We start from the raw sequence: 27,587 nt of genomic DNA, 5'->3' as shown, positions 1-27,587 counted from the left end.
TATACTCGAGTATGAAATAAACGACTACGAAAGAAGAGCGTTTGGAGTTGTATAATCGCGTATGAAATAAACGTTTAGAGCTTTTGGAGTTGTATAATCAAGTGTGATCTAACCAATACCCAACCTAAACTATATATAGATGTTTGTGGGGGTAAAATGGTAAAAAAACAAAAAAAAAACGGCTAAAAAACGGTCAAAAACACAAAAAAAACGGCTATAAGGCCGTTTGGTAACGTTCGAAAACCGGTTAAACCGGTTAACCGGTTATTAAAAAACCGGTTAACCGGTTTTTTTTATAACGGTAATAACCGGTTATTTTAAAAACCGGTTAACCGGTTTTTTAATAACCGGTTATTAAAAAAAACCGGTTTTTTTTATAACCGGTTATAAAACCGGTTTTGGGTCCAAAACTTATAACCGATACGTAAACCGGTTACGTAAACCGGTCAAACCGGTTTTTAAAAAAACCGGTTTTTAAAAAACCGGTTTTCGGTTAAACCGGCCAAACCGGTTCCGTAACCGGTTTTTTTGACCACCTCTACCTGTAATCAATCAGAGTATTTATTCACCCCTATACCTGCTCACTTTAATCACCCTCTTCATTTCTGCTAGCTGCATGATTCTTTCCAGCAATGTCTGTAAGTCTCCTTCTCTCTCTAAATGTCTACATGTGTACTTATAGTAGTGAAGAAACGTGGATCTACTCACTGGTAGCAGATCTACTTTCCTCGGGTGTGATTATACTATTTCACCGATGGTTCTTCTGGATCAGTGTTCTTCCACCTACAAAATGAACAGCGCCGTTACTTACCCCTCAGAAAGGGACAGAGGGGTCCTCTTTGGGGTAACCCTCCGGCGTGAGAATCAGTATATTTGTGGAGAAGATAATAATGTGTGTCAGAGAATCTCAAGAGTATTTGCTTAATTGCTCAATACCCTTTGGTTGTGAGACTGTGTGATTGTATGTAACTGACTGTGAATGAATGTGATTCAATATGATTGAATGTGTGATCACTGCTTGTAACTGTCAATGATTGAGTATGAATGTGTCATCAAAGTGGAGTTGATGCTGTATTTATAGTGCTAGGGTTACCACCGGTTGGGCTCAACCTCGTTGGCTTCCTCCAATCGCACTGCGCCACGTGTCCTTTGGGACACCTGGCGCTTTCTCGTTGGTTGTAATCACGTGGTAACACATGTGTCATGCTGAGTTGTCGACCTTTCATTTGGCAGCTATCAACATCAGCATATTCTTTCTCCTTAAAAAGATGCCTTCTGGAAGGTTGTCTGATGTGCACAATCAAGGTTGCCCTAATCCTGATTTGGATAAGGACGAGGTTGATGATGTGCACGTATGATATGCGCTCACCCTGAGGATGCGCGGGGTCTTCTCTTTATTCTCACGCGCAGATATTTCATGCGCAGATGTGATATGCACGAGCATGTGATATGCGCCGCGCGCTGATGCGCTGCGCGCATATGTGATGCGCGAGCATATGTGTGCCTGGGCAGATGCGATATACACGGGCATGTGATATGCGCCGCGCGCTGATGCGCCGCGCGCATATGTGATGCTCGAGCATATGTGTGCCTGGGCATATGATGCCTGAGCATGTTTTGTATGCGCCATGCGCATAGGTTTTGGCTTTGTGCCTTCATAATGTCTTTATCTTGTGGGTTGACCCGCCTTGCTCGGTGTTGAGGCGGGTACATACCTCTTCAAGCCCCCCCAGTCTAATGTGTGTCTTATCTCGCGCGAGCGCGGTAAGATGGATATTAGACTTACTGATTTTTGTCTTTTAATGGGGTTTTGTCGTTTTCCTGGTTGCTTCCATCGTTGCGCGAAGTTCTATCCATTTGGTTGAAAACGAAGGGTCCAAACACGTGGTTAGTTGGTGGTGACGTGCGCCGTAAACGTGTCAGACGTTTCGTGTGCTCGAGGTGCTACAGTTGCCTTTCATGTCCCCTCACACAGCTGTCCTGAACACGTGTCGCGCTCGCATTGGTTAGCACCTGCGAGTGGGGGCGCGTCTCTGTCCCGTGGCAGGTCGGTTACAATTTTATGTCCCCTCAACAGTGTTAGGGACACGTGTCGCGCCCTCGTTGGCTTGTACCCGCGAGTTGAGGCGCGTGAAATCCGATCAGCTGCCACATTTCTCTCTCCTGGGCCTATAAAAGCAGGCCCTTAGGAAATTTTTATCTTCATCTTCATTGTTTCAAATTTTCTATTTTCTGCCTTTCATATTCTGAATTGAGTATATTTATCTTTTTGATTTTTCGATTATCTGCTGGTGCAGTTGTATGTCTGATAGTTCAGACTCGTCTAGCCCCTCAATCACCTCTGTTGCCTCTCGAAGACGCCGTGTGAAGTCTGTGGTGATGTCGACATTGAAGCAAAAGGGGAAAGGGAAGAGGGTTGTTGAGACCACATTGGAGGAAGTAGGGAGGACCAAGGCCACCAAAAGGTGGAATGAAATCCTCTGCAAATTGAAGCAGGCCGATCTCGACAACCTCATCGCCTCTCAGGGCTTTCCCACCCTGTTTGGCTGCATGTTGCCTAGGTCCGGGCAAACGGCGGCGGACCCGCCTGCCGGCTATATATCCCTATATAGCCACTTTTTCACCCACTGCAACCTTCGTCTCCCGATGACAAGGTTTGTGGGTGCACTGCTGAAGTTCTATGGGATTCATATATCCCAAGTCCATCCGTTTGGACTCGTGCGCGTGACTCACTTTGAGTTCATGTGCAAATCCCAGCGCGAGGAACCCACTCCTCGGCGGTTTCAATATTTTTACAAGCCCAAGATCCAGGACAATTGGATCACTTTCATTCCTCGCAGTCAGAAGGTGAAGTGCTCCACTGTTTCATTCAAGAGCCTTCATGACTGGTCTGAGAGGTTCTTTTACATAAGGGCTGGTGTGATCCCCATCCGTATGACCATGCGCTCTATCTCTTCTGCGCCTGCGGATGAGGGTGTCCTCAAGAACCCAACTGGCGCCTGGGTTAAGAAACTGACCGCCGAACCATCCCCCGCGAAGAAAATTTGCGAGGAGGCGCTGGTTGGGGTCGGCATGAGTAAGCTTTGGGCCGATAGCGCGCTTGAGCCCGTTATCCAAGTCGACGGGTTGTGTAAGTTTATTTCATTGGTTTATTTATTTTTTCTGCGCGAACATAATTCTTTTGCTGATATCACTTGATTTGTTTTTGCGCAGTCACCAAGGATTATGTCCTTGCCGCTTATGATGAACAAGTGGAGGGTGGCTCCGTCGCGCTTGGCGCTGGGGAAGTTGGTTTCCCAGATCGCTTCGATGACATGTTCATCCCAGTGGATCTGGAATTTGACTTTGACAGTGACGCGCCTGGTAAGCCTTCGCACTTATGCTCATTCCTTTAGAATATCCAAGTTTATTAACAGTTCTGTTGGTTGTTTTTGTAGATGCGCTTGAAAACTACGAGCTAGAGCTCGCGGAAGAGGAGGAGGAGGAAGAGGAGGCGCCCCTACTAAAGCGCAAAGCTAAGGGGAAATCTGGCGCAGGGGCCAGTAAGAAACAGAAGAAAGATGACACCCCTGTCGCTCATCCCCATGCTCAAACGAAGGGACCTAAGGAAACCCAGGTGTTTACCACAAAGGTTTCTTTAGCTTCTCTGCCTGTGAGAGTGGGCAGACCTCCTGTCCACTTGAGGTATGGTGGCGTCGCCTCCTCCTTTCGCGCGGCTGAAGAGAGAAGCAGTGCCGCGCCTGCAACATGTATACTTTATTTATCTTCATCTGGCTGAATTGTTATTAAACCTTTCCTCCTTTGAATGTTTGCAGAACCGGCGACAGTAGGAGATGAGCCACAGGCGCCACAAGGTGCTGAGGCTGCGCCGGGGGCTGCTTCGGAGTCCCCTGTTCTACCCTCTGAAAAGGGTAGAATGAATTTTATGGCGATGTTCGCCGCGCGAACAGAATTGCGCCAAGGTATGTTTTGCACACTTGTCTTCTTTATTTTTCTTTTGGATTCAGTCATAAACCATTTTTCCTTGTTGATTTGTTCATAGGAGTTGTAGCTGGCGTACAAGTTGCTGGCGACACTCCTGGCGCCGTTGGCGGCGCCGCTGGTTCTGGTCCTGCTCCTGCTAGTGCTGATTCTCCCCTTATTGGGGTTACAAAAGAGCAGGAAGCCGTATTGCGCGCCGAACTGGCGGCGTCGAGACATCCCTCGCCTCCTCCTACGCGCAGCCCTCTCCGCGAGGCTGGTTTGGAGCCCCCCAGGTCGCAGGAGAAGAGGCCTATTCAAGAAGATGAGGAGGATGAGGGGGCTCAAGCTGAGGGCTCCTTGGGAGACCGCGCCAGCCCTGCGATGCCACAAGTCTTCGCAACGCATACTTCTGGTGGGGCTGGCGCTGACTTTTCTGCTTCATCCCCGCAGGTATGTTTTGATTTGTTGCTCCGCTGCGCGTACCTCCATATAAGTATGTTTTATGACTTAGAACATTTCTTGTGTTTTGTAGGAAGGTGACCACGTTTATCGCTCGAGATGGAATATTAATGAAGAAAGTTCCTTCCAATCCATGGGCGTATGCGAGGACTTCTGGGCTCATGCCGTGCCTCCTACTGAAAGGAGGTATCAGGAGGAGCGCACTCGCGCTGACTTGCTCAACGATCACATTTTCGCTGGGTCAGCTTTCTTTGCTGCCTCCCAAGAGCTTCATCGCGATTATATTAAAGTACGCGATGCTCTTGTGGCAGCCCAGCAAGAGGCTAAGGTGGCTGCCTGGAACCTTTCTGATGCTCGCGCACGAGCTGAGAAACTCCAGGCGGAGCTCAGCGAAAATAGAGCAAGTGCCAACACCGCCTATATTAAGCGCGGGCATGAGCTCCAAGCTGCGCGGGAGAAGCAGCAGTTGGCGGAGGCCGAAGTTGCCAAGTACGCGCGTAGAGTGCGTGTCTTGGAACAGCAGGCTGAGGCGCGTGACCAAGCTATCGTCCAGAGTATCACTGAAAAATCATCACTGGAGAGCGAGGTTGCGCGCCTGAAGAGGGAGTTGGCGGCCGCGCAGGCCGATAGAGATGAGGCCTTGGCGACGGCGGCGTCCAGCCAGGAAGCACTTGGTGCTGCGCAGGCGGAGAAAGAAAAAATCTTGGCGGCAGCAGCATCTGATAAGGAGGAGCTACAAAAGACTAAGGAAACTGTTGAGTTATTAAACTCCCAGGTTCCTGTCCTCGAGACGTCTGTTGCTGGCCTAGCGCAGGATCGCCAATGGCTGGTGTCACAGGGCATAACTCGCTGCGCTTTGGCGATGAAATATTCCGCCGAGTTTCAGGCCCTTGTGATGGACTGCAATGCCGCCGCGCGCTTGGTGGGCCGAGCTGAAGGGTTTACGGATGGGTATGACTATGGCATGTTGAAGAAGAACCCATCCGAGTACCCTTACAAGAGCGACGCGGCCTGCGCGGACATGGCCGCGGTGGGGGAAAAGTATATGAATACTCCCATCCCCATCCTTATGCAGGTACCTTGACCTTAATGAGTTTTACTTGACTAATTTTTCCAAGTGTTTTGTACTCAATATTTTTCTAATGATTTTGCAGATAGCTGCGCTTGCTGACCAGCCCGACCTCGGCGCGCTAAAGAAGTTGCTCGATGAATGCGAGAGGGCTGGTGGCGATGATGGTGGCGCGGGGGATGTTGCCCCTGCCAGCGGCTCTGGCGCTGCGAATAAATCTGCTCCTGCCACCGTCGTGATAGAAGACTCCAATGAGGAGGAAGAACTTGACTATGGTCAGTTCGGAGATGAGGAGCAGGCCGCGTCAGATGCTGCGGGAGATGATGAAGGTGATGAAGTGGCTGACGTCGACGTGGAGACTTGAGAAGCCCTTCATCAAATTTTACATATTTAATTTTTTATACTTGTAATTTGTAACTCATCATACTTGTAAATTTCAATCCAATGGAATGAAACTTGTTTTCTCTTTTTCACATCTTGCGCATTTCCATTCATCTCTTCATGTTTGCTTGTAGATATAAGATATGCTTGCACGTTAAAATAAGAACAAGGTTGTAAGGAAATTATTCACTTAACCTCTGTTCTATTTTGTTTGTGGTTTCGCAGTATCTTGCTCATGCTGACATGCGCGCTAACTTTTCATTATTTCTTTTTTGCGCGTCGTTGTCGCGCGGTATTTATATGGAAGTATGAGTTTAGCCATTACATGTCAGCGTGTGTTACTCAGATATCCACTATGATTCCGCGCGCGACCTCGACCTGAGACCTTAACATGATATGGCATGTACTTTGCCTTAGTTGTGTTTAAGGATTTTTATGATCAGGCTGCGCGGGATGTAAGATGGATGTTTGTGAGTGTTTTGAGCTAAGGCTCTTTGTTTTGGGCTAAGGCCCTGACGTTTTTAGAGTTAAGACTCATTAACGTGTTTGAGCTAAGGCTCGTAAGTTTGGGCTAAGGCCCTGGCGTTTTAGAGTTAAGACTCGTTAACGCGTTTGAGCTAAGGCTCGCGCATGTATGTTTTACTTCGCTTTATTTTGCTTTGAAGTCAATATAGTGTTGTCATATTGTTCCAAATTAATAAAGGAAGTGTGAAACATGTATGCAAAGGTAATAGAACAAATATTGAAAGATAGCGCGACAAATATTGAAAGATAGCGCGAATCATCATTCATGATGGCTTAAAAGCCTTGATTACATATTTGAACTTTTTACATGAAGCATTTTCTAAGTTGTGCCGCGTTCCACGCGCGCGGTATCTTTTTTCCATTCAAATCTTTTAAAGTGTACGCGCCTTTCCCCAAATCTTCTGAAATTTGATAAGGTCCCTCCCAATTGGGGGACATTTTTCCTGGGGGTATTGCGCGACTAGCTTCATTGTTTCGAAGGACAAAATCATTTTTCTTGAAGTGGCACTCTTTAACGCGCTGATTATAATATTTTTCCAGCTTTTTCTTGTATCTGGCTTCATTAATGATAGCCGCTTCTCTGCGCCCTTCAAGCAAGTTAAGGTCCAATCTTCTTTCGCGCTCGTTATCAGTTTTGCTCATCATGAGTACCCTATGGGATGGGCATCCAATTTCTGCTGGGATCATAGCCTCTGTCCCATAGGTTAGGCTGAACGGGGATTCGCCATTGCTAGTTTTGCTTAATGTCCTGTGCGCCCACAGGACATTAGGTAACTCTTCGACCCAAGAATGGGATTCTCCCTCCAACCTTTTCTTCAGCCCATTTAGCAAACTTTGATTCGCGCGCTCCACTTGGCCATTCCCCTGAGGGTGGTAGACGGACGTGAAGATTTGGTTGATGTGCAATTCTTTGAGCCAGCTTGATATCTTCCTGTCAGTGAATTGTTTGCCATTGTCGCTCACAATTTCCATAGGAAGGCCAAAACGGCAAATGATGTGGCTCCAGATAAATTGCTTCATCGCCTCAGCTGTGATTTTTGCTAGTGGCTTGGCCTCAACCCATTTTGTGAAATAGTCTATCGCCACTACCAAAAATTTCACTCGCCCTTGCGCTTGCGGCAGGGGCCCCACAATATCAATGGCCCATTTGTGGAAAGGCCATGCGGAGGTCACTGGAATCAAGTTGTTCTTTGGACGCATGGTGTTTGGCGCGTAGCTCTGACATGCCTTGCATTTTTGGATTTCTTTTAGCGCATCCAAGTACATGCCTGGCCAATAGTAGCCTGAGCTCATTGCCTTGGCAACCACCATGCGCGGACCAGCGTGTATTCCACAGATTCCTTCATGAATCTCCCTAATCACATAGCTTGCTTCTTCAGCATCCAGGCATTTCATGAGCGGTCCAAGATAAGAGCGCCGATATAATGTACCGTCAAGTAGTTCATAGTTCTGCGCCTTGTGTCTTATCTTTCTCGCCTGTGCGCGATCATCCGGTAACGTCCCCTCCTTCAGGAATTCCATTATTGGAGTTATCCAGGATGAAGGGGTTGTATGAATTACAAGGACCGATTGCGTTTGTACTGACGGGTTGCTCATCACTTCCACCCTGACATCTTTGCCAAAGTGATCAAAATTAGTTGATGCCATCTTACTCAACGCGTCAGCGGACTTGTTTTCGCTGCGCGAGATGTGTATGATTCTGAAGAAGTCAAACTGCTCAACGAACTTTTTTGCCTGCTCTAGATATAGAGGCATTGTGTTCTCCTTGGCGTCATATAGGGCGTTGACCTGAGCAGCTACCAAGTAAGAATCAACATGGGCCTCTAGCCTTTTAACTCCAAACTTGCGCGCAATGCGCAGACCAGCCAGCAGGGCTTCATACTCAGCCTCATTGTTGGTACTCTTGAAGTCCAACCTAATAGCATAAGTATATTCATGATTATCAGGGTCCACCAGTTTGAGGCCTGCGCCGGACCCTTCGCTGTTGGAGGCTCCATCAGTGAATAGCCTCCAAACATCTTCTTCATCATTTGCTCGCGGAGGGTCTACCTCGCGCTGAGCTTCTTCAATCTTTCCCTCTGGGATTTCCGTGATGAAATCCGCCAAAACTTGACCCTTTATCGCTGGACGGGGCTTATAAGTGATCGTGTGTTCACCTAATTCCAGCGCCCACTTTGTCAGCCTTCCGGAGAGCGCGGGGCGTCGCAAGACTTGCTGGATGTTGTAACCAGTCAGAACTTCAATAGGATGACCATTGAAGTATCTATGGAGCTTGCGCGACGCGTGTGTTAGTGACAAAACTAACTTTTCCATGATGGAATAGCGCGTCTCAGGGTCTGTGAGCACCCGACTCACATAGTATATTGGCGTTTGGATCCCCTTGCGATCCACCAATAATACTGCGCCGATCGCGCGGTCTCCAGCTGACAGGTACAATGTAAGGGTTTCGCCAGGAAGTGGAGCTGTGAGCGCTGGCAACTTTATGAGACATTCTTTTATCTCAGTGAAAGCTTGCTCAGCCTCAGGCGTCCACTTGAATTGGCTCTTCTTCAAACAGTTCCTCAAGGTGTTAACGAATGGAGTAGATTTGCTGGCGTGGTTCGCTAGGAACCTGTTGATTGACACCAATCTACCATTCAGCTTCTGAACCTCTTTCATGGTGGATGGTGAAGGCATGTCAAGGATGGCTTCCACCTTTTCAGGGTTCACCTTGAAACCATCCTTAGTGACCATTACACCAAGAAATTTCCCCTCTTCTGCGCCGAAAGTACATTTGCTCGGGTTGAGCTTCATGTTAACTTCCGTTAGGCGCTGAAGAGTTTCCTCGATGTCTTTGAGCATTTGTCTCTCCTCCCTGCTCTTGATCACCAAATCATCAACGTAGACTTCTAGATTTCTTCCGATTTGTTCACTGAAAACCGAATCCATAAGTCTCTGATAGGTTGCGCCCGCATTCTTTAAACCAAAGGGCATTTTTGTGTAACAAAAAACACCCTTGTCGGTTCTGAAGGCAGTCTTGTCTTCATCCTGTGGTGCCATTTGAATCTGGTGATAGCCTTTGTAGGCATCCAGGAAACATTTGAGCTTGAATGGCGCCACGGAGTCCACCTTTGCGTCGATGTTTGGGAGGGGGTAACAGTCTTTCGGACATGCTTTGTTGAGGTCCTTGAAGTCAATACACATTCTCCATGACCCGTTGCTTTTCTTTACCATCACAGGATTGGCTACCCATGTCTGGTATCGGATCGGGCGGATGATGTTTGCGCGCAACAGGTCCTCCACTTGCTCATTCATGGCCTTCGCCTTTTCATCCCCCATGATTCTCTTTTTCTGAGCAATTGGCTCCACCGACTTGAACGTGTTAAGAGAATGTTGCGCCAAGTCTCGCGGGACCCCTGTCATATCGGAGTGTTGCCACGCGAAAACCGACGTGTATTTTGTGAGCAACTTTTTCATTCTCAATCTCGTTTCGTCTGGAATGGTAGCGCCAATTGTGACCGTTTGCTCTGGGAATTTTGGGTTTAAAATCCACTTCTCTGGCGCATTGTCAGCCATTGGAAGTTTCATTCTCCCTTCCCGCGGCATGCTTGTCACTGCGCACAAATGATCGCGGTAAACAAATGTTACGCCTGTTGGTGTAGGGAACCCCAATGCGCCGTGCGCTGGCGACGGTACAGCATTAAATTGAGCAATCGTTCCTCTACCCAGGATCATATTGTGGCATGACGTGGTGGGCAAGACCAAGAAGTTGACAACTTCGGCTCGCTTGTGCTCATCATCCCCCATAGTTAGTTCAAACTGAATCTGGCCTAGGGGATGTATGATTTCATTTGAGACACCACAGATTGGTGCGTTCACAATTTCGAGCCGCGCTTGGTCTGCCGGGTCTAACTTTCTGAAACACTGCTCATACATAATGTCAGATTCGCTTCCAGTGTCCACCAGGACCTTTGACACTTCGTAATGAGCAATGTGTGTGGTGATGACGAGAGGACTGCTTATTGAAGGGCCTCCCCTGATTCTTGGGAAGATGACTTGCTGCTCGCGCCAATCTCCGTGGATTTGCGCGCTTCTCTTTTTTGACGTCTGCCCTTGTCGTCCCCCCCCCCCCAGCCACACAGATTCTTCTGTATTTCTTGCTGGCAGAGGCTCCTTCCGGTTGCTCATCTTCTATTCTTTGGTTTTTTACCAAGTGAGCCAGCCTGCCTGACTTTACATCCTTCTCGATCGCATCCTTTAAATGATGGCATGCGTCGGTGTTGTGGCCCGGGGACCTGTGAAATTCACAATATTTGCCACTGTTTTGCGGTCCCTTGTAGTGTAGTTGCTTGGGGGGCTTGAATTGGACATTCTCAGTACTTAACACCTGTGAAGGTGTTTTAGTGAGGGGCGTCCATATTCTTGGCAGAGGTCTGCTAGGATCTCTGCCGCCCTCCCTCTTGTCACCCTCCCCGCGATTACGAACTTCTTTTTGGGGCTGTGGTGAGGTTGGTTGCGCTTGTTTTTCCGCGGAAGAAAAACTTGTTGGCTGCAACCTGGACCATACAGAGTTCTGTTTGGCCCTCTTCTCTTTGCTGCGCGGTGATTCTGCCTGATGCGCTCTTTCTCTTGCCCTATCTTGGGCAATCTGTTTCTCATTTCTCGCGAAAACTCGCGATGCCTCCATTAACTTGGCCCACGTGGTGGGCATACCATCTTTGCTTACGAGAGCCCGGCGGAGTTGATCACTGCGCGCGCCTTGTATAAAGGCCACGCGCAGGAGCTGCTCAGTTATACCCCCGATTGCCAGGGATTCCTGATTGAAACGAGTGATGTAATCTTCAATCGTTTCATCATTCCTGCGTATGCAGTGCATGATGTCATCAGGATCGCGCGTGTGCCTGCGCTGCTGTACGAAGTGGGCTTGGAACTTTTCTAATAGTTCCTCGAACCCATCAATTTGCCCTGTCGGCAAGCTCTCGAACCATACCCGCGCTGCGCCCGTGAGGCAGCGAGCAAACATATGACACCATGTTGGCATCGTCCAGCTCTCTAGGTTTCCCGTGTTATAGAAACCTTGCAAAAAGTCATCTGGATCTGTTGTGCCATCATATTTGCCCAGACCACTTGGCATCTTTGTCTTGTGCTGGATGGGAGCCTGCGCGATGCGCGCAGTAAACTTTGAGTGTTTTACCAGGATGGCTGGTCTGTAGGGCGTGGTTACGTCCACTTGCCCTCTGACCGGTGGGCTGTACGGCATGTGCAGATCCAGATCTGCTCTGGCTCCAGGCGCCATGTTCACAGGCGCGCGGAGCTGTGAGCCTCCTGCATGAGTATCCCGTGTCTTCCTCATGCTATGCACTTCTTCATCACTGAACTCAGTGTGTGCAGTGTGAACAGAATGTCCTTCTTCCGGCGCGCGCGGCCTCTTTGTAGTCTGCTTATCAAAAGCTTGCCTTTGTGTTTGGTCGGCTAGCTTCTTCTGCTTGACCATTTCGTTGTACTTTTCAATCAGACGCCGCTGCTCGTTTATGAGCCATTCATTCGGATCATTTGCTTCATCTTCTGGACCCATTGGTCCTTTCAGCTTCGCGCCGGCCATATTTTGTAACGTGAGATCGTCTGGAGGAGTTTCAGTCTGGCCGTGAGGGGTTGTGACGAAGGGACGGTTGCTGGTGGTACGCGTAGAATCACGCGGAACCCTCAGAACCTGCTGTCCGTCGTTAACACCCTCACGTTCAATATCCTCCAGAGCTTGATCAACGTTACGAACTCCAGAAACCATGGTGATTGATTTTTTTTTTTTTTTTTTTATAGATCTGATGAGATCTGATTGCCGTTTGTAACAGTGGATGCCGTTTGTAACAGTCCCACGGATGGCGCCAATGAAGAAACGTGGATCTACTCACTGGTAGCAGATCTACTTTCCTCGGGTGTGATTATACTATTTCACCGATGGTTCTTCTGGATCAGTGTTCTTCCACCTACAAAATGAACAGCGCCGTTACTTACCCCTCAGAAAGGGACAGAGGGGTCCTCTTTGGGGTAACCCTCCGGCGTGAGAATCAGTATATTTGTGGAGAAGATAATAATGTGTGTCAGAGAATCTCAAGAGTATTTGCTTAATTGCTCAATACCCTTTGGTTGTGAGACTGTGTGATTGTATGTAACTGACTGTGAATGAATGTGATTCAATATGATTGAATGTGTGATCACTGCTTGTAACTGTCAATGATTGAGTATGAATGTGTCATCAAAGTGGAGTTGATGCTGTATTTATAGTGCTAGGGTTACCACCGGTTGGGCTCAACCTCGTTGGCTTCCTCCAATCGCACTGCGCCACGTGTCCTTTGGGACACCTGGCGCTTTCTCGTTGGTTGTAATCACGTGGTAACACATGTGTCATGCTGAGTTGTCGACCTTTCATTTGGCAGCTATCAACATCAGCATATTCTTTCTCCTTAAAAAGATGCCTTCTGGAAGGTTGTCTGATATGCACAATCAAGGTTGCCCTAATCTTGATTTGGATAAGGACGAGGTTGATGATGTGCACGTATGATATGCGCTCACCCTGAGGATGCGCGGGGTCTTCTCTTTATTCTCACGCGCAGATATTTCATGCGCAGATGTGATATGCACGAGCATGTGATATGCGCCGCGCGCTGATGCGCTGCGCGCATATGTGATGCGCGAGCATATGTGTGCCTGGGCAGATGCGATATACACGGGCATGTGATATGCGCCGCGCGCATATGTGATGCGCGAGCATATGTGTGCCTGGGCATATGATGCCTGAGCATGTTTTGTATGCGCCATGCGCATAGGTTTTGGCTTTGTGCCTTCATAATGTCTTTATCTTGTGGGTTGACCCGCCTTGCTCGGTGTTGAGGCGGGTACATACCTCTTCAAGTAGTACGTATGATAATTGTAAGAAGTGATTCATTACAAGCTAGCAATGGGTGTTGCAGATGGTGGAGATTAGAGTTCCAAATTTGGACTGCCATGGCTGTGCTTCAAAGATCAAGAGAACGCTTTTCAAGCTTAAAGGTACACGTCTACTCTCTTGTAAGCTAGCTTTGTCTTTATGGGTTGATGGGTGGAACATGACACGGACTTGAAAATCATGTCACAAACATAAACCCAAACATAAACCCACACGGGTTTAACCTGAATGAATAATATTTATTTATTTCTTTGTTTTGTTTTGTTTTGTTTTTTTGTTTTGTTTTTTTTTTTTGTGTATTAGCGCTTTAAAAATTTTAATTTAAATATTCTTTTTATTTTTATAAAACAAGATTATGTTTAAGCCATTCCAGTTGTTTTTTAACTACTTAAATTTCACATAAGAAATGCTAATTAAAGTTCTTTCCTGAACGGTGAAAATCTTATTAATTTACTAGCAATGAGCTGGAACAAAGACATAAATAAATAAATAAATAAAAAGAGTTAAACAAGTCAACCTGTTAGGTTGGCACGAACACAACTTTTTTAGCTAAACGTGTTTACAAGTTCGACCCGAAACCATATACATTATACATTAAACTCAAACACGTGAACCTTATTTTAGTTTCGTCTGGTGTTTTCTTTTGTGTCATACCGCTACTGTAAATCTATTTTTAAAAGGTTTTTTCTTTTTGTCGGGTTTTGAGAGTCGTGCTTATACTTTATGTATAGGAGTGGAAGAGATCGAAATCGAAATGGAGATGCAAAAGATCGTGGTAAAAGGTTACGGGTTAGAAGAAAGGAAGGTGTTAAAAGCCATCAAGCGAACTGGGAAAGCAGCTGAGCCGTGGCCTTATCCGAGCTACTCCTCCCATTTCGCTTCATTTTACAAATACCCGACCCATATTGCCAATCAGTACTACTATGATCGGAATGAAGCCAGCGGACACAACTTGCACACCTTCTTTCACACACCGTCGGTTTATTCGGTTGCTATTGCCTCTGATGAAGCCGTTGCATCACTGTTTAGTGACGAAAACCCTCATGCATGTGCCATAATGTGAGAGACGTTCAAGGCAAATGTTTGCTAGGTATTTGATTTTGTTTAGAGTGTAGTAACGTTTGTGAGGATAAATTAACTTAATACATTTTGATTGCTTGGACTAAATGAATGATCCGAAAATCGTACGTACGGCATGAAGTATTATTATTATAAGCATATAACGAGTACCAACAACATTAGGCTGAGGGGTGTGGGGGGCTTTAATGGGGGCTCCAACCAATAATATTATGAAGTGTGGCAGAGAGAGAAACTGGATAAGGGGGTGTTGGAGCCACTGGCCCTGGTGTGGGGGGCTTTAATGGGGGCTTTAATGGGGTATAATTATATAGGAAAAATATTTTTTTTTTGGGTTTGTTCGGCTCCCAACGGTCAAAAAACCATCAAATCCCGTGCTTTTCTCTCTCTTCTCCCGCTAACAGGCTCACGCCTGCATGGTTTTTCGCGCTAGCGCCCCGTTAGCACCCTCGCTAGCCCCGGTGGTGTGGTGTTAGCGCCTGGGGGCGCGAGCGGAGGGGCTCTAGCGCCCCCGTTGAAGCCCCACACCCCTCAGCCTTATATGGAAAAATCGAAGTGCACAAGTTGAATAAATACTATCCCATAGAATTTGACATGTTGCAAGTGCTCTACGACAATTAAAAGAAAAAAACTTCAGTTCTTGTCTTCCCTTGGGAAAGCCAAAAATCTCTATCTTTCTCTCTAAAAGTTTGGCTTTTACCTTTTCAAAATACAATAAACTATAAAGCTGAGGGGTGTGGGGGGCTCTAATGGGGGCTTTAGTGGGGGCTCCAGCCAATAATATTATGACGTGTGGTAGAGAGAGAAACTGGATAAGGGGGTTGTTGGAGCCCCCGTTGGAGCCCTGACCCCTGGTGTGGAGGGGTTCCAACAGGGGCTCCAGCGGAATTTTTTTTTTATTTTTTTATAAATATATTCAAACAACGTATTATTAAAAAAACTCATAAATTATTAAAAAAACACACATTAATAAAAAAAACACATTAATATCTAAAATTCAAATTACAAAAAAAACATACTAAAAATTAAACAAACAATAATACTTAATAATAACACTAATCTAATACAAGATCATCGGGTCACATCGCCCACAAATGTTCAACTAACTCATGTCGAAGATTCCCGTGTATCTCACGGCTCTTGATATTTGCTATGTTATGAAGTCTTTGTTGATCACTGATTGTGGATGGTTGTGGCGGAATGTCACCTTGGTAGTTTTGGCAGATAGCTTTGCCCTCGTCTTCTAACGTCATGTTGTGTAGGATCAGACACGTGTAGACGACGTCCGTTATCCTCTCCCGAGTCCAATAACGTATCGGGTTCGCCAGTACATAATATTGTTTTTTCAGAGCTCCAAAAGCTCTTTCAATATCTTTTCTAGCAGACTCTTGCTTCTTCGTAAAATACTTCCGTTTGTCGGCGATTGGATCTGTAAAAGCTTGAACTAACAAAGCCCATTCGTTGTAAATACCATCGACCAGATAGTACCCGTACTTGAAGAGTTCTCCATTTGCAACAAAAGATTGAGGTGGTTCAACCCCGTCGATAAGGTCGTTGATCAAATGTGACTGATCGATAACACTAAAGTCGTTATTTGACCCAGCAACACCAAAAAAAGCATGCCAAAACCAAAGATCCTGTGACACCGCCGCCTCAAGTATAAGGGTCGGCCCTTCATGATCACCATGGTGGAACTGACCTCGCCAGGCCGTTGGACACATAGCCCATCCAACATGCGTACAATCGATGCTACCAAGCATCCCAGGAAAACCATGTTTTTCTGCGTGCACCTCATATATGCGTTGGATGTCATACATTGTAGGTTTACGCAGATATCTCCGAGCGTAAATCGATATGACTCCTACGTATATAAAATAATCTATAAACATATAATATATATTACAAAATGTAATAAATATTTAATAAAAACTAAAATTAATGTTTTTTATCTTGGCAGAAAAAATGAAGGGATTCACGTGCAACCCTTTTCGACATCTGTAAATACTCATCCAAAGCGTCCGACGAGATGCCGTACGCTAATTGACAGATAGCAGCCGTGCATTTTTGAAGAGGGGTAAAACCGGGGAGACCCCTAGCATCCTCCCTTTGTTGAAAAAAGGGATACCGTGCCTCTAAATCACTTGCTATACGCATGAACAATTGTCTGCTCATTCGGAAACGAGTTCGAAAATCCGACTCCTCGTATACTGGTTGAGGGCTAAAATAATGCCTAATCAAAGTATCGTTAGCACCCGATCGATCACGATCACGAGGTGGTGCTCTAACCCTCGGGACTCGAGGTTGATGGGCTTGATTTTGCAAGAGATCCACCACGGTTGCGGTCAAAACTTCCCCTACATGAAGAAGCAAATCATCCTCTTCGGAGGAGTCGGAATCAGACGAGTACCACGACATTTTTTTTAAAAAAAGTTGAGAAGATGAATTGATTTTGGGTGAAGGTTTGAAGTTGTGGTATAAAAATTGGATGAAATGGGGTATTATATAGGGAAAAAAACGTTTTTTTTTTAATTAAATAAGAGCCAACGGCTCTTTGTAATAAAACCAACGGCTCTTTGTCCCTTCCCAAGGCCACTTTACGCTCTCTTCTGCCGCTAACCCCATCACGCCTGCATCTTTTTTCGTGCTAGCGCCCCGTTAGCGCCCCGGTGGTGTGGTGTTAGCGCCTGGGGGCGCGAGCGGAGGGGCTCTAGCGCCCCCGTTGAAGCCCCACACCCCTCAGCCTAATAAACTATAGTGTGCTAACTTTAATACAAACTAGCTATGAAAAACCAAGGTTGTGAAAAACTTGACTAGGACTGATTAATCACTAATTAGTCCTAGTTAAACAACATTAATTCCAATTAATCTCAATTATTTCTTTATTAATTGCTAGTCGCCATTCTATCGGTCGACTAGCGATTAGACTAATGCTTAATGGTATTTTTCTTGGCTAAAAGTGAAGTGACGGATGTAAACCTGAACTCAGGGGGGGAAATACGGTTTTGAAGTGGAACCACACAAAGAAAAATGGAAAAAAAAAAGAAAGATGAAGTGAAAAAAAAGAGAAAAGAAACATTATGATGAAGAACCAATGTAATTTTGAGAATGATTGATTTCTAAACTTTGTATGACTTCTTTCTCTTTTTGCAAAAATGTGAGATAAAACACCATGATTTGCAATAATATGTAATCATATATGAATAAAAACGTTTTCAAAGTTGTATAATCATGTGAATTTTTTTAAAGGCAAAAACTTTTATTACCAGCACCAATGGAGCTCACCAATTAAACGTACCAGAACATCCAAGGTTACAAATACCCAAACAATCACTACCCACCAAACTACAATAGTCTTTTTGTTATGTTCGTTTAAGGCTAAGGGTAGTGGGGCTTGATCCAAGTCCAAGTGATCCAATATATTTACGATACGTAGGCGGTGACGTGGCACAGGATCAAGCCCCAGAGGGTGTAGTGGTCCAGGTGATCCGGGCATGATTGAATTTTTTTTATTTTTTTAAAATAATTTAAAACATTACATTAATAATAATATAAAACATTACATTAATAATAATTTAGAATATTACTAGTCTAATACAAGATTATTGGGTCTTCTATCCCACAAATGCTCGATCAATTCATGCCGAAGGTTGTCGTGTATCTCACGGCTCTTGATGATATTTAAGTTGTCGAGTCGTTGTTCATTAGTGATCGTCGATTCTTGTCTTGGAATATCACCTTGGTAGTTTTGACAAATAGCGTGACCCTCGTCTTCTAGTATCATGTTATGTAGGATTACACACGTGTAGACGACTTCCGTTATCTTCTCCCATTGCCCATTTTTTCTTTAGGACTCCAAACGCCCTTTCAATATCTTTTCTGGCCGATTCTTGTCTCTTCGTGAAGTACTTTCGTTTGTCAGAAAATGGAGACGCTTAAGCTTGAACTAGTGTCCCCCATTCGCTGTAAATGCCATCAACGAGGTAGTACCCGTACTTGAAGTGTTCTCCATTTGCAAAAAAAGCCTGAGGGGGTTCAACCCCGTCGATAAGGTCATCGAATATTGGTGATTGATCGATAACATTGAGGTCATTATTTGACCCGGCAACCCCAAAGAACGCATGCCAAAACCAAAGATCATGTGACGCCACCGCCTCAAGTACAATAGTAGGGCCGGGGTGATCACCTCGGTGGAATTGACCTCGCCAAGTAGTAGGACACATAGCCCAACCAACATGCATACAATCGAGGCTACCGAGCATCCCGGGGAAACCATGCCTTTCACCGTGCACCTTGTATAGGCGTTGGATATCATACATTGTTGGTTACGTAAGTATCTCCGCTTGTATAGCGATATGACCCCTAAATATAATTATTTAAAATTATATAAATAAATGTAAATAATAAAATTTTAAATAAAACTATATACCTTTACAAAAGTGGTTAAGCGAATCGCGTCCGGTCTTTTTAGCCATTTGTAGATACTCTTCCAACATGTCCGAGCCAACACCATACGCTAGTTGCCGAAGAGCGGTGGTAATTTTTTGAGTAGGCGTGAACCCGGGATGACCTCTAGCGTCATCCCTTTGTTAAAAATACTCAAAGTGCTCCGGCAAGTCATTTGCTAGACGCATGAATAATCGTCTAGTCATTCGAAAACGGGTTTTAAAACTTTCCTCACCATATGCGGGATCGGGGCTAAAATAGTGACGTATCAAAGTTTCATTAGCAGTCTTTCGATCACGAAGACGTGGTTTCCGGAATAATGGGGCTCGAGGGCGTCTTTGATCGATCAAAAAATTTATCGTCGTTTGAACCGCTTGACAAATGAGTTCTTCTTCTTCGGAAGAATTGGAAGATGAAGACGATGCAATTTATAAAAATGGAGAGAAATATAGTTTTGGTAGAGAGAAAGTATGGTTTTTTTAAGAGAATAAGAGAGAATGGGGTGAGTTTTAATTAAAATGAAGTGTGTGGATTGGTATTTATAGGGTAAACAAAAAAAAAACTTTTTTTTAAAAACCTTAATCAACCAAACCAACGGCTATATGCACACCCAACGGCTCAAAAGAGCCCCGTGGTCCGGCTCGCCCCAGCCATTCGCGCCCCTCCTCGCGTGCGGGTGGTAGTGGTGTGCGCGATCAAGCCCCGCTGCCACCTAGATAAAGCCCCTTGGTTCACCCCCCATTACCCTCAGCCTAAGTTAAAATCCTAATTGGTTACTCTTGGTTGTTCTATAAACATTTTTTCTTGTTTATCTAACATCTGTCTTTTCTTGAGAAATTGGCAAGGTCTTGAACAAACTTCAAACATCTCTAATAAAATTCTCTTTAAATTATTCGGGCTCTCCCCCTCTGCCAGTAGATACGTGTGAAATGTTGACTGGAAAAATATGGTGCCAAAATTTTCAAGAAGAATGTCACGCTTATTTGGAATATCCCAGAATAATTTATATTAAGAAATTTTTTTTAAAATACTTTTTTTATCGGGGACACCTGTCTTTCTTGTGGTATGTGACACATACCCTCATTCACCAAAACAGTATCCTCATACGTTAAAACAAAGACCAAGACGCAAAACGATGCTCTAACAATGTTCACAGTTTATGGCAACATGACCTCTAACACCACAAGAGAAATAAGTTTTCCTTTCCACAAATTTATATGATGAGATTAGTCATGTTGGTGAAACTTCAGGTGTTGAGAAGAAGAACCAATCTAAACTTGAGAATCAGCAAATTGCATAGACTTTTTCTGTTTATAAAATTCAAGATTTGAACACTCAGCAAAACTTTTCAGCGTGTTAGAACTAGTTAATTTAACAAACTTGTTCTGTTGAACAAATTAGGCTTGAATTCCTTTTGGGGTTTTGGTCTCATCATATTAGTCTTCCCAATAGGAATCACATTTTCACTAGATAAATGTTTACCACAATCATAAACCTTTTCCACACATTCAGGTTTCACAAAGAGCTAATGGAAATAACTCATCAGCTATTAACTTGTGAACACCTTTCAGCTTATACATTTTCCAATTTCTTTCAACATTAATAGGTTTTAAAATTGACTTTAGAATCTTATCTAAGACAACCTTCTTCTCAGATTATTTGGTGCAACAAGAGATGATGTTTACCAGTCTTAGATTTTTTAACTGTTTGTGGTTCTGAAAGAATATGGTTTTCAACTAGAATGTTAGCATTCTTATGAATCACAACTAGCTCAAGCACATCTTCAACAATTACACCTTCATCACTTTGAGAAAATACCAGATTACTCTTGTAATGAACTTCCGGAGTCATTTTTCCGCCATTTTTCTTAATAGACTTGACATAAATAGCACTCTCCTCTTTTCTTGATTTTACTAAATTTTCCTTAACGGGAGGATCTACTGTTAGAGGTCTTTGAGGTTCTTTGTGTAAGGAATTTTAATATAATCTTGACCAAAGAAGGATGAAATTCAAAATAGCCTATGCCATTTTTAGTTCCTTGAGGATGACTACTACTTACCTCGGTAATTTGATTTCACAAGAATGATGAATTTTTGAAATTGTTAAGTATTCTTTATAACTCCAAAATTTCATTTTCAAGTTCGGTGATGTTAGATCTTCCTTTGATGATTTTCATCAAATTGAAGGTTCATCGAATCTTGCTTGACAGAAACATCAGGTTTTAAGTCATGATTACTTATTGATAATGCTTCAATTTTCAGTTTAAATTGTTTCCAAATTTTAAGCAATACTCGATAGTTGTCTCTCTAAGTAGCAAGTTCTGGTTCTGTTATGGTTATGAACTTCCTCAGGTTTTGACAAACTCTCAATACAAGTGGCACACACAGTAACTTGTGAATCAAAGGAATCATCAGAATCAGATGAATAGAACTCAAATAATCAGATGAAATAGAAGAAATAGAACTTACCTCTTCAATATTTCCCATATAAGCGAATAAATTCTTTTGATCAACTTCTAAATATGGAACAAATTCTTCTTTGGTGTCTTCAGTGTTGCAGTTTAATTATGATTCTGAGTTATCTATCAATAACTCCTTATCAGCACCTAATTCTTGATCAATCTCAGTGATAACAGCCATATTTACTTGCGGTTAATCATCAGATGATGACTCACCCAAAAACTCACTTGACTAGTCAACACCTTCAGCAGCTTGAGTCACCATTGCCTTTGCATAATTTTTCTTGTCTTTTTTCAAGGCCTTCTGTGGCACCTCACTTGACTCTTTGTTGTTGAACTTCTTTTGAAAACTTAAGATTCTATCTTGGGTCTTGATTTGAGGATACTTTCTCCCTGGTTTGTGACTAAATTCTTCACGATTATAACACTTGACCTTAAACTTATCAAATTCAATTCTCTTACTCATGGTAGGAAGGTCATGTCCCGTCCTCTCCATATACTTCTTAATCTTTCTCACAATCATTTCCATGTTCAGTTTGAGATCCATGAACTGCAAATGATCAAGGTTGATTTGATTATAATTTTCATCAATCATGTCACAATTGGTAACTTTGCGTTCCACAAATTGTTCATAGGCTGACATGAATGCTGCCATGAAAGCAAAATGTTGTTAGGCTTCTTTCATGTTCACATTCGGTGATGATTGTGGAGGCATATAACTTGATGCTTCAAAATGATTTCCCAAGCTTGAGGAACATTCGCTAGGATAACTTACTTTAGGCTCTTGTAATGCTTCAAGTGATGGACTAGGAATACGAATATGAGTATAGATAGCAGTGATAAGAGTAGAAGCATACTTGCTCACAAGATTAGCCCCACCATATAATGTTGGATCTTGATTAGCTCTAGACATACCATGACACTTGATCTTAGTTCCCTCTTTTCAAGTCTCTTAATAAGCTTCATGCTAGTGAGCGTTGGATCTTTGAAAAAACCATTTTCAGTAAAGATCATCACAAAGGTGGAATATGAATCTGGTAAAGCATCATTTAGCGTTTCAATTCTATCAGCTTCATTTAAAGGTAACTCATGACGGTTTAGCTCAACAAGAAGATGACAGTATCTAGTCAGTAAGTCACCCATTGTCTCATTTGGCAAGATGTTAAAGTTCTGGTATTGAGATTTTAACATTGTCCTTTTGCTCTCTTTCATGTTTCCCATACTTATTGCTTTTAAAGCAGCATATGATGTGGTTGAAATCTTAATGTCACAGAATTGGTGAAAGATATTCTCTAGTATTGCCATTGTGAGGGTAGAATAAGTCTTAACCTCCAGATCATGTTTCTTTTTCTCTTCAGCAGTCATCTGCTCAACTATCTCAATGTTACATCAGCATCGGTAATCTCAACAGTGATATATGGCTTTTCCAACATAAGTAGACAGTCGGGATCAATGACACCCAACTGAGATTCAAATGTCGTGCTCCATCTTTGAAAATCATCGATATTAGTCAACTTTGGAGTCTTGGCATGCGAACCTATCTCGCTATCATAGTTCGTTTCCATGATCGCATTATGAGAAGCAAGAGCATGATATTTCGTCATCTTGAAAAATATGGGTTTAAACTATCAAGAATCAAAGATTTAGGGACTGATTATGATGATCTTTTAACTTGAAGTAATCGAATGGGTTAAACCAGCAAATGAGTGAAACTTTTAAGCGAATGAGAGATAAATGAATAAATGCTCAATCGTATGGAAAGAGATTGGGAATTGTAAGCCAATGAGTACCAAGCGAGTGGAAGTCTTTTGCCGCGAAAGAATGAATAGCTAAGCGAATGAGCCGTTATAAACGGTAACAAAATTGGCGAATGAACTCAAAATCCAACGTATGAATTCATACATTCAGCGTATGAACTCATCCAAACATTCAAACCTTCAACTTCAAACCCAGTTTCAATCATATACCAAAACCAACACAAATCCAACCAAATCACAATCGCACACAATAACACAATTCGTACCAAAACCATAGTCAAACCACAATTTATTTTGAGTTAACAAAGTCAAAACTCATTAGTGTTACATCTCGCCATAACCGTTTCAAATCAAAACCTTCCAAATTGATCAATTATAATCAATTGATTCAACAATCACTCAATTAAAACCACTACGGCCAATCCTCAATCCATTCTATAACAAATTAACAATAAATTTGAATGAATTTAACTGTTTTTTAAGTCCGATACGTAATGTCTTTAAATTAGTCCATTAACACTTCAATTACACCTAACTAATAGTCAAATTTAAAAAATCAGAACGTTTGGATGTTCTGATACCACTTGAGAATCCTCGATATCAACTCACGAAGGTCGATATATTCATTTGAGCTGGATCTTCTTCTATGTTAAAGTTAATTCGATCAATTAGGGTTTAGTGTGTGTACTCTGTGCTTTCTGGAACAATTTTGATAGAGTTTGGACGTGAAGATTATAAAATAACTGAATTCATTACTTTACTATTACTAAAACAATAAGTTACAAAGTATATATAGGGCAGGGGCCATTTGCTAACTTTTTCTAAGCGAATGGACGCCCATCGGCCAAGCCATTCGTTGACACACCAGCGAATGGCGTTTACATTAGACGAATGGCCCATACGCTTACAAACAAGCGTATGGGCTCACAAAAATATTCATACGTTGACATTACCAGCGTATGTACAACCAAAACTGTCACACCCCGACTTAGGGTCTGGGTGCGACATCCCGGGTTGGTACCTATTTTTGAAAATATATCAGAGTTGCGGGTTATTAGCGGAAGTATTTTAAAATATAATATTCATTTATAAAATGTCGGTCAGAATACCCGTTGGATTTGAATATTGTATAAAATATCAACGGAAGTCATTTTAGATAAAATATTATATTAAAAATTCGGGAGTTGAATACCCGTTTTGATATTTCAAATACCTGTTATTTCAAAACATAATTCTCTTATAATATTTTGAATAAAATATCTGAGCCATCAGATCACCTCTAATGACTATGTCTCCAATCTTCTATCAGTCCTGCTTGTCAGTTCTATTCTTTACAGTTTCCCTGAAATGTGGGGGGAAAATACGTCAGCACACAGCCGGTGAATGACACTGACTCAATAATATCATTGCATAAACAATAATAATACCTTTGTGACAATACTCATTAGGCACCCAACTCAATTGGGTTAAAATTACCCTAAGTACATGTGCAACTAATCATATACACAATATCATTTCTCTGAACAGTCTGTAGACTTCCAGAGGCATGTTTGATGATATGCATGGACTCGGGGAACTGCGAGTCACCATGTATGAATGGATCCAGACACATGTATACTCTTAATTTAAGTATGCCCGTTTCTTATTATTGTAACACAAAGTTTTAAGGATTCGTAAATTCCATGCAAACAGTTTAGACTCGAAAAGAGTTATAAAAGTTTAGGGCACATAAAAGTTTCTGACACTGATTCCTGTATATTGATCAGTTTGGTTACTAACCCCTATCTGTAAATCAGTTTCTGTTACTGATTCCTGTTTTTGATTTCAACTTTCTTGATTGATTGATTGACTGTTATCTCGGACTTATAGTACGAGATTAACATTTATATAAATATCTAGATCAACGATCTAGCTTCAGACCCCGTAGTCTATTTTGTATAGCTGTAACCTTGACAAATCATTTATTTGTACAAAACATGTGGACCTTTATTCCCTTTGTTTATTTATTAATTATATATCAGGTTTCTTCTTCAGGAAGAAACATTATTTTAACTATAACCTGTGTGAATGAGTAGTATATTTCTTAATCATTAAGAAATACTATTTAACTATACCCCTTGCATGTACATGATTACGCTTCTTAATCATAAAGAAACTATAATTTGACTATAACATTTGCTTATGAAAAGTTATATTATACTTAACAGTGATCAAGGTTCAGGCTATACCCCCGACTATGTTCTAAGCCATAATAATAAAATATTATTTAAACAGAGCCCCTACCTCGTACGGGTATTTGGAGTAGCTGGTTAAGACTGATTGAGCGACACTTCTACTCTATATCGCGTACTACTGCTTAAACCGTCAAAGCTTCGGAACTTGGAACGTTCCACGAAACCGGTACGTAAACCGAGACTAGTGTGTGAGAGTGTGTGTGTTTGAGGTGTGGAATGAAGTGCCGTGAGCCTCCCCTTTTATAGTCGAAATTGGGTACCATCGCGTAGCGCGATGGTCCCTTGTCTTAAGCCATCGCGTAGCGCCGCGTGGCTGCTGACTCAGCCCTAGCGTTTGCCACGTGTTCCCCTGTCGCGACACGTGTTGCTGCGTCATCATAGACCATCGCAAAGCGCAATGGTCCTGTGTTTGGGCTCATCGCGTAGCAATGGTTTCCAGAACTTAAATTTTTATTTTTAGTCCCTCGTCTTTGATAACTTGCCACTTCTTGATCATACTTCCATTTTCCAAAAATACTAAAGCTGCCCTTATGCGGCTCGCAGTGATGCGAGCGTGCGAAGTGCGCCGTCAAAACGCCACATTACGCCCATCGCCCGAGTCCGTGTACGAGTTTGAGTCCGAGTCAGTGTCTGTGCGCGTGCGCGTCAGGTGCTTCCCACCCCCGTTAGGACTATGAGAGTGATTAGCCATATTAAAACATTTCTATGGAAACTTGCTTCCTTATAAAGAGCTTCCATTTCTCTTCTTGTTTCCATGTGGGATGAAAATTCAATTTCTTGTTTATGCCCATGTGGAATGCCTCCAATTTCTTTTATCTTTCCATGTGGGATGGAAATTTTTCTTATTTCCTTAAGATAAGATGCTTTCTTTTTCTTATCTTATTTTTCCCATTAATTGTCTTTGTAATTATTTTTTAATCCTTCAACTTTCAAAGTTGACAACTTTAGCCCAACATATATATGGGTTTTTTCCGAGATGTTACAAAAACTCCAGTCGCTGACATACCCAGCGAATGGACTTTACATAAAAACAGTCTAGACCCTGCACTATTACTGTAAGACCAAAACTAGCTAACAAAAGACCAAGACGACAATAGATGTGTCATCCTATCTTCGTCGAGACGTATTCAAAAGTAAGTTATATAAAGGTGAAGGCAAAAAAAACTAAATTGGTAGGTAAACATATTTAATACGGAGCTAAAACATCCCAACTAAGAGAAAAAAAAGGGGGTCGAATAAAGTGAGACTTAAATGGAGCCGACTAAATGGGTAAAAAATTTAATTTAAGTAAAAATATTTAATTTGATGGCTAAATCTTTTCGCCTAGGAGAAAGAAAAAAGAGCCGCTAAAACTTCAAATTCGGTAGATAGAATAGTTAATTAGGCCTAAAAGATTGCAAAGTAGATGGCTAAAACTTTAAACTAGGATAGAATAGTTAATTTGGCCTAAAAGATTGTAAAGTAGATTGTAACACCCTAACCCGGAACAGGCTAACGTGTCACCTTTACAGATATCAAAACATAACTCATAAAAGCCTAAGTTAAATTAAATTCAATCAAATAACCGAAATGAATAGTCTTCTAAAATCTTGAACTTTGTTACTCTCTCACAACACTAATTCCCATGATTTCCCGAATTACTTGTGAGCAAGTAAGAAAAACACAGACAAAGAAAACACGGCTGAGCCAAAAATTGCCCAGTAATGGAAAGAATAATAACACATGTAAAAACGGACATACGGAAAACACCACATATATTGAACCGAAGAAAGGACTGAATTGGCACCAAAACTAATACGAACACAAACTCGAAATCCACACCGAAACAGAAACAAATGCTTTGCAAAATCAAAACCAAATCCGACACACGATCCTAGCATAATCAGATGCATATATATATAAACATATTAAAACATATCAGAAACAAAAAGCATATACAGATACTAAACTACACGACCGTGATGCAATAATAATAAAATAGGTCGTGTCTCACAGAATCACCCAGAGCCAGAAACAGAGGGGTACACAGCTAGCTAGTCCATGCACCTATGAGATGGTACATGTGGCGTATACGCATTGTTCCATCCCCCAGAAGTCAAGAGTCAAGGGTTAGGAGTCGGAGCTAAAATCGATCTATATGCCTCTAGGGGCCAAAGTGCTGCACAAGCACAAGTTAGAGACGCCGTGAACTTTGATTACGCACTGTCACAATAAGTGTCATGTCGTTGACGCCCCAACGACAAGTCAGAAATGCTCGGATAACAGAGTACTGAAGCTAAAGTCATATAACTAAATTCAA

At 42.9% G+C, this 27,587-nt stretch overlaps 1 protein-coding gene across 1 annotated transcript; it reads left to right on the top strand.

Moving 5' to 3' along the window:
- The first annotated feature begins 568 nt into the window (after positions 1–568).
- On the top strand, positions 569–14,505 carry LOC143536681 (heavy metal-associated isoprenylated plant protein 31-like). The gene is made up of 3 exons (XM_077030618.1): positions 569–638; positions 13,345–13,423; positions 14,051–14,505. Exons 1-3 carry the CDS (start codon positions 633–635, stop codon positions 14,380–14,382), a joined length of 417 nt encoding a protein of 138 aa, XP_076886733.1. The 5' UTR covers positions 569–632; the 3' UTR covers positions 14,383–14,505.
- Positions 14,506–27,587: the final 13,082 nt, after the last annotated feature.

This window comes from Bidens hawaiensis, unplaced genomic scaffold (assembly GCF_021521415.1).
Source record: "Bidens hawaiensis isolate Kalapana, Puna unplaced genomic scaffold, B.hawaiensis_p1.1 tig00010894_1, whole genome shotgun sequence".
Classification (NCBI taxonomy): Eukaryota; Viridiplantae; Streptophyta; class Magnoliopsida; order Asterales; family Asteraceae; genus Bidens; species Bidens hawaiensis.
This window is presented reverse-complemented; position numbering and strand designations above follow the sequence as displayed.

What these genes read in the sequence shown, in the direction of transcription:
- LOC143536681 (XM_077030618.1), top strand. An exon ending in AACGCTTTTCAAGCTTAAAG is followed by an intron (nt 13,424 to 14,050) that starts GTACACGTCTAC and finishes CTTTATGTATAG; the next exon opens with GAGTGGAAGAGATCGAAATC.